Below are 17,058 nucleotides of genomic sequence, written 5' to 3' on the forward strand. Positions count from 1 at the left end.
TGGTTAAGGTATAGCTAAGCAGAACTCAAGTTTTACTATATAGTCTGCAGTCAATCAGGAAGTGAGTGGGTGGGAATGGGAACAGGGAATGGGGCTGAGGGGGGAAATTGGAATCATGTTTTGCTAAGGGGGTGGGAATGGGAACAGGGAATGGGGCTGGGGGGGGAAATTGGAATCATGTTTTGCTAAGGGGGGGAATGGGAACAGGGACACAGGTAAAGCTCTGTGGTGTCAGAGCTGGGAAGGGGGACACTAAGGAAGGAAACTGGAATCATGCTTGCTGGAAGTTCACCCCAATAAACATTGAATTGTTTGCACCTTTGGACTTCGGGTATTGTTGCTCTCTGTTCATGCGAGAAGGACCAGGGAAGTAAGTGGGTGAAGGAATAAGCTCCCTAACATCGGTGTGTATCATTGAGTCAAATGGTTCCTGGATACATATTGCCGAAGAACAAAACGACAAATGGATCAGTACTGGAATATCGAAACTTTTTACATCATGTTTCTGCATTTGAATAATGTTTCAAGAGCGGAAAGCCATTGGGTACAATGAGCCACTAAAGTTTTTACTCTTGATGTGAGAACTCAGTTTGAAGATGTACTAGATGTGGAAGGATCAGTTTGGTGGGGCGCTTACTATCTTTCCATAACCCAGCAAAGCAAAGGCTCCAACTTTAGTCTACCTGTGGAATCCCACTGTCCAGCTGTGGTTCCAGACCATTCTATGTGGACAAGTAGTTAGAATTCATGAACAGCATGTTAATCCTACATTCTTTCGACAAGAGGAGCCATGTGTACTACCACTCAGCTGACAACCTTGCTTCATTTAGACAAGCTATTTAGGCCTCCATTATTAACCAGTTCAGCTGTAACAATGCTGTAACCCTGATGTCATAATAAGCTACAAGTATTATTAGTAAGAGACAGGGAGAATTCAGATGGCTTTGGAAATCATTTTGGCATCTTTACACAATGATCAGCTTGCCCACATGATGGGCATCTGCCAGGGAAAGTTTGAATGACATGATCCCTGCCCATATTTGGCATACATACAGTAACACCTTTCAAGTAACATCTAGCTATGAAAAAATATAAAGCAGTACCATCTCGTTACTGTAGTGGAGGGGCTGAGATGTAATGTCATGCCCCTTGCAAAACATATGAAGTTTTACTGACCAAATTAAAGAAGCCTGGTTCTGTAGCTCAGAGGCAGAAGTAGACTCATACGTTCCTGTGTATGGACCAGCCACTAGAGAAGGACAGAGCCACATAGGTTACCATGCAAGACAGATCTGTTCTTCCAAAAATTGTTGAGAGAGAGAGAGGGATGGCCAGAGTGGACCTGGTCCAGCAAATGCTTCCCCCAAGTACCAACATCGTAGATACTGTCTCATTCTGTCACAGCAGCACAACTCAACATCCCCTCTCCCACCTATAAAGAAATATACTTTTTGTGCAATGATTTATTTACATATTTTACAGTGAATCATATGTAACAATAATAAAGTGCATTGTTTAAAAATAAATTGCCTCAAAGTTCCAGAGTCCAGACTTGTGTTTCTCTCAGTGTGTTGCTGTTACGTGTTACTCTTCCCTTTGGTGTGAAGTTTTTCAGGCAGCATTTGCAAGTCAAAGCCAGAACGGATATAGCGGTAGATCTCTTCAGCCTTCTGCTGACTCACTTGGGCACAGGTGGCTATGTCCTTCGGGCAGCTGCAAAAGACATTACACAAAAGAGGATATTTCAGATGCTGCTCTTTGGGTTCCAGCTAGGTTCCACACTAGGGGAAAAGCCAATTGGGACAAACGAAACAGGTGCTTGTTCAATCTGCTACAGGTATCTGCTACAAGTAAAGTGAGGGCCCAGAGATGCCAGGGAACTTTTCAAAGTATTCTCTCACTGGGACTTGAGGCAACTCCCCGCATCAGAGGAGGCCAGCCCAAAGCAGAGAACAACTTGGGACACAATGAGGTGAGAGCAAAGGCAGGGCTGAGGAAGGGGGCTTATGTCACATTCCAGAGCTAGGAAGGGAAGATTAGCAGGGAGCCTAGAGAGCAGTGCTGGGGGGAGACACGTGGAAGCAGTGAAGGAAGGAAAGCACAGGGTTTCTCAACACATTTTTTGATAGCCTCAAAGTGTGGCCACCGACACTTATTGGTGGCTGCTCTGACAATTTTTTTCTAAAATATTTAATTAACTTTAGGAAAAACATATAAATATGCACAGATACACACCCAAATCACTGTAATCTATTTACATAAGGTTTCTTTTTCAAACTCAATCAAAATAATGTACTGTTCTTTACTGGACCGCAACAGAATAGACATAAAAATAAGGTGCTTTGCATGTTCTTGTCTTTTATTGTTGTTTCTTTTGCTTTTTTGGTTTCTGTTTTGTTTTAGACTTGCTAGTTAGTAAATGGCTCGCGTGGCTCAGGGTCGCAGTCTGCTCTGCTAGTTAGTAAATGGCTCGCGTGGCTCAGGGTCGCAGTCTGCTCTGCTAGTTAGTAAATGGCTCGCGTGGCTCAGGGTCGCAGTCTGCTCTGCTAGAACAGAGAAAGAATGTTGCTGTTCCTGTGCCAACAGAGGTGAAAGGGGCCAAACAAGCAGCTCTCTAGTTCTGATGGACTATGGAAAGTGACTGCTGCTGTGAAACGTGATATCTGTATGTCTGTTAATATCATTTTTCACAGACGCAGTCTTCTAGCTAGCTGGGAGGCAGTGAAAATTGATACTAACATAAAAATATCACGTTTCACAGCAAATTTACTCAGCCCTGGCATGCTGAGGGACAAATTAAGCCCTGGATGGGGAGGTGGGTAGAGAGGCAGCAGGGGCCAGGGGCAATAGGGAGTGAGGAGCCTGGGGTCAGCGCCCGAAGCCCAGGTCTGGGCCGAAGCCCTGAGGCCAGGGTCTGCCACTCCATGGCCGGAGCCTGCTGCCTCCCATCCCAGGGCTGAAGCCGGAAGCTTGAGCCCCACCGGCCCCAGGAAGGTGGGGACTCACACCGACTGCCTGCTCCTCCAGCGTTTCTGGCTCCAGAGGGGGGTGGGGGTCCAACCTCTGCTGGTGGCCTAGGGGAGGAGTCACTGCTTCTCTCCCCTTGCCCCTCCCCTCCCAATCACTGCCCAGGAGGCTGTGGCCGCAAGAAAAGCCCCTGGTGGCCACATGCAGCCACGATGGCTGCATTTGAGAAACCCTGGGTTCGGGTAACTTTATTATGAGCAGTGCTGTGGCAGAGACTGCTACCCCAAGCCACTCTAGCCGATTCCTGCCCTGGCAAGAGATCCTGTGTGAGAGGGCCAAGGAAGTGGCATGAAAAGCAAAGGCACAGAGGGAGGTGAAAGGATCACCTCTGCCAAATTCACTTTTCCCTGTAAAATGAATCCTGAGGTATTTGCAATGCAATCTACCCTGCCATTACCTGTTAGCCATCTTCTTCACAGAATCAAAGCCGTGGCACATGTTCAGTGCAGCTACGTAGCTGATGTTGGGAATACTCAGATAGAACCGGAGAGCTTCTTGTTTGGCCCCTTTCACTTCTGTTGGTACATGAATAGCAACATTCTTTCTCTGTTCTACCAGAGCCAGATCTTTCAGCAAATGGGCAGATTCCTCTTGGCAAGAGCTGAAAAGGATTCGGATTCCAGCCCGGATTAAGGCTGACAGCATGGCATCATAGTACTTGGTCCTTTGGAATAATCTTGAAGTCTCTCCTGCATATTTAGAATAGAAAAGTTCAGAATCAGAGTTTTCACAGAGATTGAATTCTTTTTAAATCTGGGATTGTTAAGAAGGAATATACATCAATAATCATGACCACAACTTTGTAAGTTACTTTACAAACAATAAGATTGTTTTAGAGAACTCACTATATAAGATGATGAGATGAGGGAAAACTACTCAAATAAAGAGATAATTGGGGAGAAGGCTGGTTTCTTGGAAGAGGAAAAAAGAAAACGTGGCAGAAAAGAAGTAGGAAGCTGTACCAAATACAAGGGCTAGATGACAAAATTCTAGGTTGAAAATGCAAAATAGATGAAGAGCAGTTAACATGAGGGACTGGGAGGAGCACAGGGGCAAGCAGTGGAGGAGAAGGAATAGCCAAAGATGAGGAGAGATTATATAGGGCCATGAAGGTAGGGACTAGGCGCTTTAACATGAAGTGGTGAGAAATGAGTAGCCAATGAAGAAACTTGAGCAGATAAGTAACATGGATGGAGTAATGGGGAAGGAAAAAGAGGAAAGCAGCAGCATTCTGGAAACAATGGAATGAGGGAAAGTGGACAGGATGTTATAGGAATGAACAATGTGTGCAACAGCATCAGCAGTGGGATAGTGAGGCACCTTTACATAAGTCAAGACACTTATTTTTGTGACTATATAGAATTTAAGCACTTCACTCTCAGCGTCCATGTTCAAAACTTGCAACAATCCCATAGTCCTCTGCCGGTCTGTTACACAGGGGCAGGGATCAGGAGCACTGGGGGTTACAGTTTTAAGCATTTATACTTCACATAAAGCTACATTTACAAAAACATTTGGTTTCAATAATTTAATACGTACAACTGCTGTATAGAGTCTCCTACTTCTCTCTCTGATTTCAAAGCAAGGCCATTGTCTACATAATCTGTTAGATACTAAAAGTCTATTGGCAGCAACATGGCAATTTTGATGGAACAAGTTGCGGTCTTAATGCTAAGTACGCTTTAGTTTAAAAATATACAGTACGCTGTTTTGAGGGAACATTGGAGTTTACCTTTACAGTACTACTTCAAAAAATATTTTCAGCTAAACAAATAAGAGAAGGTAAATTGCCTTCATCTCACTGGGCAAAGCTGGCTTTTGGCTGCCTCAGGGACTAGCATTGTTATGAATAAATAAAATAGGGATCACTATGTTTGATTTTGCAAATAACTTTACATCCATTTATAAAACCTTTCAATATATAGCAAATTATATTGCTCAGCTTGTAGCGATGGGTTTCTGGCTTTATTTCCATAAGACCTCACAAAGGTTCTAAAACAAATGTTCTTAAAATTTCACTGATTCCAGTAGTATATAAAGCCAGTGCAGTAACTATTAATTTTGCCAGTCACAGCAGCAGCGTGAATACTAGCTAACCTGCTTTAATCCTGTCCTTTTCCACGATCACACATATCCTCTCGAACATGCTCTGCAAATGCTGAATCCGTTGTGTAACTTTGTTCCTGTTCATACTGTTCAGCAGTTCTGACTGAGTTCTCCTTTCCACTGCCATTCGATTGCTCACAATGTAATCACAGCCTCCGAGAGAGCAAACCTGCACCTTTACTCCATGAACCGCTTTCAGGGAGGAAATTATTTCTGATCCAGAGGAGATCTCACGACTGTCGACCAGAATGCAAAGGGAGGCTTTTCTCTCCAGAAGACCAGCTGAAACAGGTGGTGCAGCAGCAGAATTTCCCTTGGAACCAGAGCACAATGTATCTGAAGTGTTTGCACAGAGGTTTTTTGAAGAACCTTCCACCTGCAAACATAAAAAGCACACACTACACCACGTTTGCAATGGCAATATGGAGCAAAAGGATGGCACTCCCTAAGAATGTAGATTTAAATATAAAGGCTTAGCAGCATCAAGTTTCGTTTCACGCTCATCCTGGCATTCTCTCAGAAATCATTCAGTTGCATCTTTTAATGAGAAATTCACTTTTATCTTGTTTGTAACTTTTCTGTACCGCAGAGACTTAAGCTTCAAGGTCAACATTTCAAATCTGTCTGCCTAAAGCGAGGCTCCCAGATCGGCATGCAGGTACCAGACGAGGGGCCTGAACTTTACAAGTAATCAGCACTCACCAATACTGAGTGGCACCGCAGGTGCTCAGCACCTTTGACCATCAGGCTGCTTTGATTTGGGTGCCTACACAAAGATTTAGGAGCCAAATTTTAGAACACCCAGGGTTTGATTTTGGACCAAGTGTACAAACGTATTACAGGAATTATAAATACAGAAATTATAACAGAACCCTGGTTATTTGACCCCAAACGATCCGAATCTCCCCATTATCGGAAATATGGTCATGTTCCTCAATGACTGTTAACTGAAAATTCTGTCAGTTCCCAACATCTTGACCTGGACCATCAAATGCACAGAGCATGCAGCAAAGCTCCACTTGGTGAGTGGTAAGGAGATATGGCCACTTCCCTAGTACTCCGTTGCACTGTCCCTTCAACTTTCTCTCGAATGGCACCAGATTCACAGCCATTATTATCACCTGTATTTACAGCAGCACAAGTAGTTAATCGTTCGGGGCCGGGGCCCCGGTTGCAAGGCACTCTACAAATACATGTGAAGTGAAATGGCGCTCTTATGCCTTTGAAATAATACCCACCTTGAGTTTTGCCTGAAAATCCCCATCCCTTCTCAGCAAATCATTGTTGGCAATAGCCAGCGAAGACGGCCTGCCTCTGCCCCTACTTTCTGGCTGAAAGTCCAACACTTCAGACACTGAAGCCTTCAGGTTAATTAGTCTCTGATCCTTGTTCTCCAGGGGCTGATGAATAGAGTTCTTTCTAGCAGGAGCTTTAGTCTGTCCAGGAGAGTCTGAAAGCAATGACTTGGGTATGTGAGCATGGCTGTAGTCTCTCCTGGGAGAAGCTGTTTTTACTGGCCTCTGATTACTGACATTTGTTTCATCCCCACTAGAATCATCAAGAACAATAATTCGGGACCTTTTCTTTGTTAACGGAACTGCACAATTCTGTTCTGTCTTGGCTTGGTTTAATTTTACTCTGCGGCGAGTGAGGTATTGTTTTCTTCCACTAGCAGAGCGCTCATCCATTACAAGGTCAAAATTGACACACACTTCCTCTTCTTCACTAGCGTCACTTTTCCTGAGATTTTCCTCTTCCTCCTCTTCAACACAGAAACTATCTGCTAAGTAAGCCTCATCTTGCTCAGGAATCTGGAAGGAATTAGAACATGATCACTTTGGCTTTGCACTATACATAAGTGGTGTGCTCATTTATCCATTTTATGCAAACTGCTGAAGTCAAAACAGGTACCTAATATTTGAGCTACTTCCAGTGCCCAATCCTACAGCCCCCACATGTGTGTGATTCCCCAGGGAGTAAATGGGAAACTGCAAGTATTGCAGGCTCAGGCCCATCATTTGTCACTAGAAAATATTTAAAGTGAATATGACTAACATAACAGGAGAAATTAAATGAGATTTACTGGCTAATAGTTCTGAGACTGCATTTTAAACAATCAATCCTAATTTCAGTTTTCAGTATGTGTTATAGCTAAATATTTCAGATTACAAATATTTATTTTTTTGTAATTTCATTCATTCTAGAACCTCAAATTTATACCCAAAAGACAAAATTCTACAATTTTTTACATTAAACAATGCTGATGACACACAACTCACATTCTACTATGTATACAATGCAAATTCCACAACATATGCAAAATGGCTTCCACTAGGCCTATACAACAGATTTTACAATAATGAGACAGGCATTTTGCTAGATTTGTTTTCAAAACAAGCTATCTACTCTGCACAATACATCTCAATGCACAAAGATTTGGGAAATGCAAAATTAAATTCTAGAGTGCGGTCAAGTTCGGAACATAAGCTTCACAGGTTACATATACGCCACAGCAGTGGCAGATTCAGAAAAAAAGTACCTTCTCCACAGATTCTGCAGCCCCTGTGTGCATTGTTTATGCTTTGTGGAATTTATCTGCATGCAAGTGTAGGAGACCAGCTTAATTACCATGCTAGTTTGATTTTTCATTTGTAAATAGCAAAAAAATTGAGATTTCCACCTATAAAATCAGTATTACTGCTGTGATGAGGGCAACGTACGATACTATATCAACTACAAAGAGGCCACCGGCAATAATTAATGCCATTGTCCATTTTGCATTGTTCAATAAATGAAAGACGACTAAATATTGAAAACCAAACCATTTAACTTCAAATTAGGTAATGGCCTCTCTCGGATGGAAAAAGGAGTAGTATAAAAGTACAGAGGCATGTATGTCTATCAGTGTATGCATTCTAGTCTCTTTTATAATGACTAATAAAATCATAAACTGGGTTTTTGCTAGAAAGAACTATTTAGGAAGCCTGGGTTGCAAACAAACCTGAAAGAAAGATTAAACAGAAATACAGCCTTAAATAGGTTACACTTCTTGAGGAAAACAGAGTCATTTCACTTCATACCTGTGAGAAAACAGCCATACTATTGAATCCTTTATGCACCATTTTATACCTGTTGCCGAGAGCTGGGCTACGCACAGATTTTAGATAAACTCCTTCCATCTCAGAATCTGAATAAAAATTATGAAAACAGAGACTTTATTAAGTGTTTAATTACACAATGGTTTTCCACCAACAAAATAAACATTTCCATAAAGGTATTGCCCAAAGTAATATTCCATAGCAAAACAAGCTCTTCAAATTTTTCCTGACTTGATAAAGACTCAAGAGTCTCCTACAAAATCCCCACATGCTCTTGGAAAAATAGAAGACTGGACCTGCCCAGTCTTCTATCAACAGTGAACTAGGAGTCACCCAATGAAATGAATAGGCAGCAGGTTTAAAACTAAAAAAAGGAAGTACTTCCTCACACAACGCAGTCACACTGTGGAACTTGTTGCCAGGGGATGTTGTGAAGGCCAAAACTATAAAAGGGTCCAAAAAAGAACTAGATAGGTTCCTGGAGGACAGGTCCACCAATGGCTATTAGCCAGAATGGTCAGGGATACAACCCTACGCTCCCTAGCCTGTGTTTGCTGGGAGCTGGGAGTGGACGACTGGGAATGGATCACTCAATGATTGCCAGTTCTGTTCATTCCCTCTGAAGAGCCTGGCATTTGCCATTGTGGGAAGACAGATTACTGGGCTAGATGGACCATTAGTCTGATCCCGTATGGCACGTTCTTTTGTGCCATAAGATTTCTCCCAATAGGCAGACCTCATAAAGCTCATTATAGCTTCCAACAGAGAAGGCTGACATCATGTATCTGTAACATTCAAACCATCCATTTTTCCACTATGCAAGTCTCCCTGAAAATGGATCTAACCATCATCTCTTCATGGGTCGCTCTGAAAACAGGGATGGCATTGTCGAAATCCAATATAAACAGGGAACAACTGAGACCTGAGCTGCAGGAGAACACTCCTCAAGTAACTGCCTTTAAGAATCTATCAAACCAAAGTGAAGATGAATCCATTTTCCTACATCCTTCCCTCAAAGACAAAATTAGCCTTCCAGACTCAGAGCACCTAATTATTTAACCTGAACAAGACACCCTCCATTAGCATCAACTTCTTCCCACCTCCTTACATGAAACGTTTGTTTCCAAAGCTGGTGATTCCAACATTTTGCTGTCCGATATTCCACAATCCCATACTTACTTCCTCCCTCATCCCCTTATATAGGACTGTACAGAACAGGGGAGCAGAAAGTTGGAAATGAAACAGATGCAAGTCTGGCATAGTGTATAAAATGCATCTTTGTTGCTAAAAGAATAATTCAGAATAGAAAGTGGAACAGATTTTACAGGCCATCTGCCAGATCTATTCCTCGGGGGGAACAAACCTCAGACAGTAATCTACTGGAGTAACCATTCACTTCACTTGTGATTACTAATTCCTTGGTCCTGCCTCATTCCCCACACAGCCAACGATTTGCACAAAAGTACTAAACAATTAATTAATCATCCCAGCAGAAAAACTTTGCTTCCTCAACTTTATCAGTAAGTTCATACCATTTTATCTTAAAAAGCACCTGATCATAATCCTCACTTTATATAAAAGCATTTTCCTAGGAGACCTGAAAGATCCAGACAGACCCCAACTGGAATGGAAAACTGAGGGTTTTCTACATTCATAATGGAGGAAAAAAATCACTTAAGGAAAGACAACCTGGTTATAATCAGTCAATCCTTGAAGAGCTTCTTCAACATTGCACAACACTGTCACACCCCAGAAGCCCGCAGTGAAGAATAAAATGCATTGTAAATCTATGTGGACATGAACACCATGAGACACAGACACCATACCAGGGTTAAATGCAGTGGCCATTGCTTTATTTAAAACTATTCTCCAACTGGAATGACCACTCCAAACTACCCAGCAGGGTTGTTCCAATGCAGACCTCACCTGGCACAGATAGCCCTGGCGGATTATAAATTTGAGGGTGTGTGTGAAAGCCATGCCCCCTTCTGCAGCCTCAAGCCTACTGAGACTGGAAAACAAAGTGCTGACTTGCTCCCTTCCTTCACGTCATAGGTAGGAGAGAGGAGGTGAAGGGAGCCATATGCCATGTCACACAAAGGTGCACCCTCTCTCCATGCAGGGCTGTGCCCAGGACCAATACCCAGCAGCTGCATGGGTTACAAGGACCTCACATCGACCCTTTTTACCCCTCCACCTGCACTGGAATCTGCCCAAGTTGTGACAATTGTCATTTGAACCCCTCAAAACCAGACCTCCAGAATATAGGAGAGAAAGTGAAAACCCACAGAGTAGGTTGGTCATTGCCATATGGGAAAAATCCCTTCCAGGCCCCAAAGCTAAGTGATCTGCCTACCTCCCAGAATCACAAGAGATCCAGCAACTAGATTAAAGGTGAGGCTGAAACAAGGAGCTCACCAGGGCTACCCCCCGCCTAAGCAGCAAACTGTATCAATCCCTCACACTCCACCACCAACAGGAGCCAATCGTCCAGCTCCAGCAGCAGGACAGGTCTCAGTGCCTGGGGTCGGATGCAGCATGTGATTCCAAGCCCCGATGCCCTCGGGGGTGGGGGGAGGAAGAGAAGCAGCTGCCCTCACATAATGAAAGCAAATGGGAGAGAGAGAAAGGAAGAAGGGGCACGTGGAACATTGCCTCAGCTAAAATTCCTCGTCTCCACACACACCTCTCACTTTCACTAGAAAATCTTCCCCTTTTCTTCTCCAACACACCCTCTTTCCCATCCTCCTGTCTCAGATCTCACATACAGCAATTGGACATTGTGTATCTCACCCTTTTTACACGTTGCTTTCACCGCATGAAAATATTTGGCCTTTTATGCAATATGTTCCTCGATAAAATGTGTCTAATGGTTACCTGTGAGATCAGATCTTCAAGAGAAGAGCCAAATAAAAATCTCAAACACTGGTTTAATAGAAGGGAAAGTGATTTTCTTCATTTACCATTTAAAACCTCTGTGAACTGTGTCTCATCATTAAGGAATTGATTGAGTGAGGAGTTTTGTTCATTCTCTGAATCACTCTCATCAGATGAAATAGCCTCTGCCTCTTGTAGGGAAAGTTCAGCTTCTTCATCTAAAAATTGTCTGGCTGCACTCTACGAAAATGCAAACAAGTGAGTAATTTACAGTAGCATACTTCAGAGGAACTTGTATCGTAGATAAGTAAAATCAGTTAATGAATTCAGGAGACACAGGGCTCTCCGATGACCACAGATTTTATATGTCAGACTTTGAAATCAAAGGAAGAGAAAGCCATGAAAGAGTAGTCAAATTGCTGCAACTGAGGTTAGAAAGGAGTAGCCGAAGTCAAAATGGGGGCTGACTCAAATGCTGAAAGCAGAGAGCATATAGTCCAGGGGTGGGCAAACTTTTTGGCCCGAGGGCCACATTGGGGTGTGAAACTGTACGAAGGGCAGGGTAGGGAAGGCTGTGCCTCCTCAAACAGCCTGGGCCCCGCCCCCTATCTGCCCCCTCCACTTCCCGCCCCCGACTGTCCCCCTCAGAACCCCCGACCCATCCATTCCCCCCTGCTCCTTGTCCCCTGACCACTCCCTCACGGGACCCCCACTCCTAACAGCCCCCCCGGGGACCCTACCCTCTACTCAACATGTAAAGCTCCTACCTTGAACATAAAAAAGTTGTCATCACTCTTTTGCCTTTTGACACCTTTTAGTTGTTTCCTGTAACGGCTCATGTCGCAATCCACAGTCCTGTTTGATTTCTTGTGAAAATCCATGCCCTCATCACTAGATACGTCTGACTAGAGTATGTTACAAACACTTCAGTGAATAGGAAGAAGACGGTCATGTAACCATTCCTAATGGCTCAGTTTGCTATTCTTCAATATCAAATATTATCTAAGCAAGTGGTTGTCAAACTTATTTGATCGCGCCACCCCCTTTCTTTGTGTCTGCAGTAGTTTATGCCTCCCTCACTCTTGCCACACAAGTACATATACGGCTGCTTAGCTCTGAAGGCAGCACAGACGTAAGGGTGGCATAGTATGGCATTGCCACTCTTACTTCTCCACTGCTGCTGGTGGTACCACCTTCAGACCTGGGTGCCTGGCCAGCATCTGCTGCTCTCTGGTTTCTCTCCCCCACCGCCCTCCGAACACCCCCCAGTTTGAGATTCTCTGACCTAAGTAATCTGTGCATCTGATATGTTGATAATTATACTCCCACAAAAAGAACATTAATAGTAATCTTTCTATGAAATAAAGAAGCCATCCATTTTTGAGGAAGGGAGAAGAAAGCTTATGTCATTGGGAAAAAAAGATTAAGTGAAATATGATATGAAAGCTTTGTGGGCTTATTGGTAGCACAACTCTCTTATTTTACTAATCCTTATAAGGAGAGAGGCTCTGTTCTTAAAACTGTGAATGTATAATTCATTGCCAGATACAACTACATATCATCTTAAATAAGATATTTAGGGGTCAAAGGGAGAGAAGAAAGAAACATTCTAATGAGTTTGGGTCAGATGCTTTTGGTCCTGGATCAGGCCCCTGATGAGCTAGCTCTTGAAGCCCAACATATTAAGGTCAGAAGAGACCATTATGATCATCTAGTCTGACCTCCTGCACAATGCAGGCCACAGAATCGCACCCACAGACTCCCGCGATAAACCTCTCACCTATGTTGAGCTACTGAAGTCCTCAAATCATGGTTTAAAGACTTCAAGGTGCAGAGAATACTCCAGCAAGTGACCCGTGCCCCATGCTACGGAGGAAGGCGAAAAACCCCCCAGGGCCTCTTCCAATCTGCCCTGGAGGAAAATTCCTTCCCAACCCCAAATATGGCGATCAGCTGAACCCTGAGCATATGGGCAAGATTCACCAGCCAGATACCCAGGAAAGAATTCTCTGTAGTAACTCAGATCCCACCCCATCTAACATCCCATCACAGGCCATTGGGCCTATTTACCATGAATATTTAAAGATTAATTCAGGAGGTCAGACTAGATGAACATAATGGTCCCTTCTGACCTTAATATCTATGAATGATTTAGCTTTATAAACAACTTAAACAAGTGAATCTTTGTTTCCAGTTCTGAATATTCCATTTGATTAGGTTTTGCAAAAGGAACGCCAAAACATCTATTAACTCATTGTCCAATTAACTTTTTAAACAAAGTCTTAGAACCCCAAATCAGTTTTATTTAACAATTTAGTATTTTTTTTAAATATACTGCTAAATATAAATGGTATTTAAATTAAAATGGCTAAACTGATATAAATTGGCTTAAACCAATGTCAGTGTGTCCACACTAGGAGTATGTACAAATTTAAATTCGTTTGTACAACAATTTTGTAAAATCAGTGCAAAAAACTGCGTAGACAAGCCCTAGTTTAAATCATCCAAGCTATTGCAGAGTCTCCTGATATTTGCCTACCTGAAACTGGAAATTCATTCTAGTTTTACTTTGTAATTAAAGCACAACATACAGACAAGCCGTGGAACTGAAATTCAACATTTCCCAGAATTGTATTGTCTTTGTTGTTTCCAGAAGGGCAGGGGCCACAGCAGCTGGCTCACTGGGCTTCACTCCAGAGAATGCCAAAGTTGCCAGTTAATGTCATTTGCAACGGTGGTTTGAGTAATGTGGAAGAGATCTATCCAACTAGCAATTGGACTAGACAGCTTTGGAGGCAGGAAGAGGGAAGTGAGGGGGGAAAGGGAGACACTAGCATAGCTAGTCTGCAAAATAATCTACCATACATACCCTAAAACTGGCTCCCCCAATTTTATTTTCCAAATGCTGTTTTTCTAAAAGTTTCAGATATCCTCTAAGACCTTTAGAAAAGCTGGACTTTTACCCTGAGAAGGGAGTATTTCAGAAATTAAGTTTGCATCCAAAAATGTGACCAAGAGCTGAAAATCTGAGAAATTAATTATTAGAATTGGAATGAAGAGGAGGCCATTTTGCAAGAGATGTTGTCCCTTAGCACATTTTAAAATGCACTGTAAACTTTACTTTGCATGCTTTATATTCGTGAGTCAGCATCCCTTATTGTACACCAAAGCAGGTTTTGGGGTTTTTTTTTTTTTTTTTTTTTTAAGTAGGAAGGATTCTATAGTGATTGGGAAAGTGTTTGCCATTTTAAAATCAGCTGAGTGAAATTGTGTTCTTTTAAACACATTTTCTTTATGTCTTGTTCAAGCATTTACTTACTGTGTTAAGTGGATGCCTACGCTTCTTGACAGCATGAACTGGTGATTCAAAATCGCTGTTATTCTTAACCTTGGTGAATAGAAATAAATTAAAATGTAATTACAGATTCCAAAAAGGAGTTTTGCTTTGGCGTTTAATGAAACTTTCTTTTTTTTTGAATGACTCACATCAGGAGACTTCAGAACATTTCCTTTTTTCTTATTTTTCCTTTGGAAAACAATCTCTTCTTCACTTTCGCTGCTACTTTCTACTGAGGAGTGGCAAATAGATAACAATCATAAGAAAATGTATTCTCTACAACACAATATAGCTCTAACCAAACAATCATAATCTATTTGGCTTTGAAGATGACTAAAAAAAAATTATTTATTGATGTATGTAGTAAGCATTGTTCCTGTTAGCCCTGGTAACCAAAACAAGTATTTTCCTACTGAGATACAAGGAAAGTGAGGTTTACTGTGTATTTCTTTGCATTGAAGTAATTACCCATGCAGCACAGAAGATGAAGAGTGGAGGGAATAAAGTAAAAGAGGAAAAAAACCCCATATTAGTAGTGAACAAGTTACATATTTATTTTCTTGTTAGTTGCCACATTCTTGTTTTGTTCCAGCACACCCTGAAGAGAAGTAGAACTGACTGAAAATTCTTCTTACGAAATCTGTAACAGTCTGTGTATTAATTTTCTAGTGAACTACAAAGAATTATACCCTGTTTGATGTATTCTGAAAGATGCCATATTCCCTACACTGCCCAAGATATAGCTGTCCTTTCTGACTCTTACATGGATTTCCTTAACAGACGGATGTTCTCTGATGAGTTTTCTAATTTGCCAGTAAGAGCCATCAAGAGGCTATTTTAGCAGTCCTTTCACCTTCTCTAATTTTTTTCTCCAAGGTGTGCCTGAGACTTGCTATAGTCACAGTTGGCAGGGTTATTTATTTATTTATTTATTAATTAATTTTGGTGCTTGCAACAGAAAGAAGGCGAGGTGAACACTGGTTTTACTACTTTAGGGAGAAGCATACTACCTAGCACTTCTATAGCAATGTCTTCAAACATTAAATTGTAGTGATCCTTATTCACTACATTTTCTTCTAGTTGGAAATAACTGACCTAATTCACTAATTCCAGACTTTTTTACTAGGTTGAATTTATTTATTAAATTTAGTTAATTTAAGTGTTTACTGAAGTTGCTTGCTCAAACATCCTGAAGACTGAACAGATATAGACATCACACAGGGAGATGTGAGAGTCCGAGCAATGTGCCTCAGCCAGATTCTAGAAGGAACCTAGGTTTCTGGCAAAAGCAAGCAAGCAAGCAAACAAACAAACAAGAGACTTTAGAGAATCCAGTAACTGGAGAGACTGAGCAAGTGTAGTAGGAGCGTAGGGGGAGAAAAGAAAGACTCTTCAGCCGCAGGAAGAGACTGCTCAGCAGTGGGTTATTTTCAACATTTAAGAGTAATAATGAAACAAGGCAGCAAACCTCAGTAGGCCCCAAGAATCAGGTTCAGTAACATTAGATCTTGATTTTTGTCAAAGTAGTTCAAGGTTATTTAGAGATAAGTGGGCTGGAGGGACAGAGGAGGGAAGAGAAGACTGCTGGCCCTGATCAGTTGGGAAGGTTTGGGCTTTTAAGGACAGCAGTATGGAATTTATTAATTTTGTGGTATAGATGCACCTAGAACAAGGGAGAGATTTAGAAGATTTTACACACACACACACACACCCTTACACCCTTTATAATCTGACATTTATAAAGGCAATCCACGTTCCAGCAGAAGTTATTGTCAGGAGATATTTACCATGCAAGTCAGTCACTGTGTAATTAAAATTAAACAGATCTGTCAATACAATTTCTGTCCCATTTAGAACTATGATACAAAAATGTGAAGGCATGAATTTAGGGGTTACAGAGTAACAGATCGAGATGATTACAAATAAGACACTGAGAGGATTAAACAGGCTTTAAAGGCAGCTACAGTTCACATAACTGCATCTCACATGTTCACATGATTAGTACTTGTGCACAGATTTTAGGGGTTTAACCTAGACCCCCAATTGCTGCAGTATTCACAGTCATTCAGCCTGAAACAGACACATTTAAATATGTATTCTGCATGTTAACCAAGTGAAATCTGAGGCAAGCTTTACAGAAACTAAAGTTCCTTAGAATTATGCTCACACATTTCTCTTCCTTCTCCCCTCAAAAATCAGACTGTATAATCCACTGCTGAGTCTGAATGCTGCCAATAAAAAAAAAATTCTCAGCTGTAATCCAAAGGAACCCTTATTGAACAAAGAATAATTCTTTATGATAGCTCAAGGGTGATGAGAAAATAATTTATTCCTATCAGTAGAACCGGTAGGAGTTATTAGCTGATGCTCTGGCAATCTCTGTACAACATTATCCATACTGTGTTATCCACCCAAGAGAGTTTTGGGGACCATCCCCACATAGCCATAAAGGTTCCCCCCGCTCCTCCCTCCTAGAAATCAAGGGGTTGTGCTTCCTCCCACACTCCTGATGTCACAACCTAAAAGTTGAGGACCCATGAATTACTTGAATTACTGAATTCTACAGGAAGATTTATTTATTTTTTTTAATGGAAGTATGAGCAACCTTTCAAT

At 41.9% G+C, this 17,058-nt stretch overlaps 2 protein-coding genes across 12 annotated transcripts in view; both read right to left on the reverse strand.

Moving 5' to 3' along the window:
- LOC140913562 (uncharacterized) overlaps positions 1 to 1,203 on the reverse strand; it is a 52,788-nt gene extending 51,585 nt beyond the window's left edge. The window contains exon 1 of the mRNA XM_078853450.1: positions 319 to 1,203. The gene's annotated coding sequence lies outside the window, so the exon portion shown is untranslated. The remainder of the gene's footprint in view (positions 1 to 318) is intronic.
- The window catches only part of FANCM (FA complementation group M), a 145,443-nt gene continuing 129,561 nt past the window's right edge, over positions 1,177 to 17,058 (reverse strand). For 3 of the 11 annotated variants that reach the window (XM_073350244.2, XM_073350240.2, XM_073350247.1), the window contains 9 exons: positions 14,595 to 14,677; positions 14,428 to 14,496; positions 11,876 to 12,013; positions 11,195 to 11,348; positions 8,214 to 8,320; positions 6,372 to 6,944; positions 5,125 to 5,509; positions 3,425 to 3,716; positions 1,446 to 1,713 (listed from right to left, as the gene is read on the reverse strand). In XM_073350244.2, coding sequence (XP_073206345.2) covers positions 1,578 to 1,713; positions 3,425 to 3,716; positions 5,125 to 5,509; positions 6,372 to 6,944; positions 8,214 to 8,320; positions 11,195 to 11,348; positions 11,876 to 12,013; positions 14,428 to 14,496; positions 14,595 to 14,677 — 1,937 coding nt within the window. In that variant the 3' untranslated portion in view covers positions 1,446 to 1,577. Of the gene's footprint in view, positions 1,250 to 1,445; positions 1,714 to 3,424; positions 3,717 to 5,124; positions 5,510 to 6,371; positions 6,945 to 8,213; positions 8,321 to 11,194; positions 11,349 to 11,875; positions 12,033 to 14,427; positions 14,497 to 14,594; positions 14,678 to 16,612; positions 16,674 to 17,058 lie in introns of those variants that run through there. The other 8 variants (XM_073350241.2, XM_073350243.2, XM_073350246.2 and 5 more) reach the window with 8 other exon arrangements.

The sequence above is a fragment of the Lepidochelys kempii genome, chromosome 6 (genome assembly GCF_965140285.1).
Source record: "Lepidochelys kempii isolate rLepKem1 chromosome 6, rLepKem1.hap1, whole genome shotgun sequence".
In the NCBI taxonomy this organism is placed as follows: Eukaryota; Metazoa; Chordata; order Testudines; family Cheloniidae; genus Lepidochelys; species Lepidochelys kempii.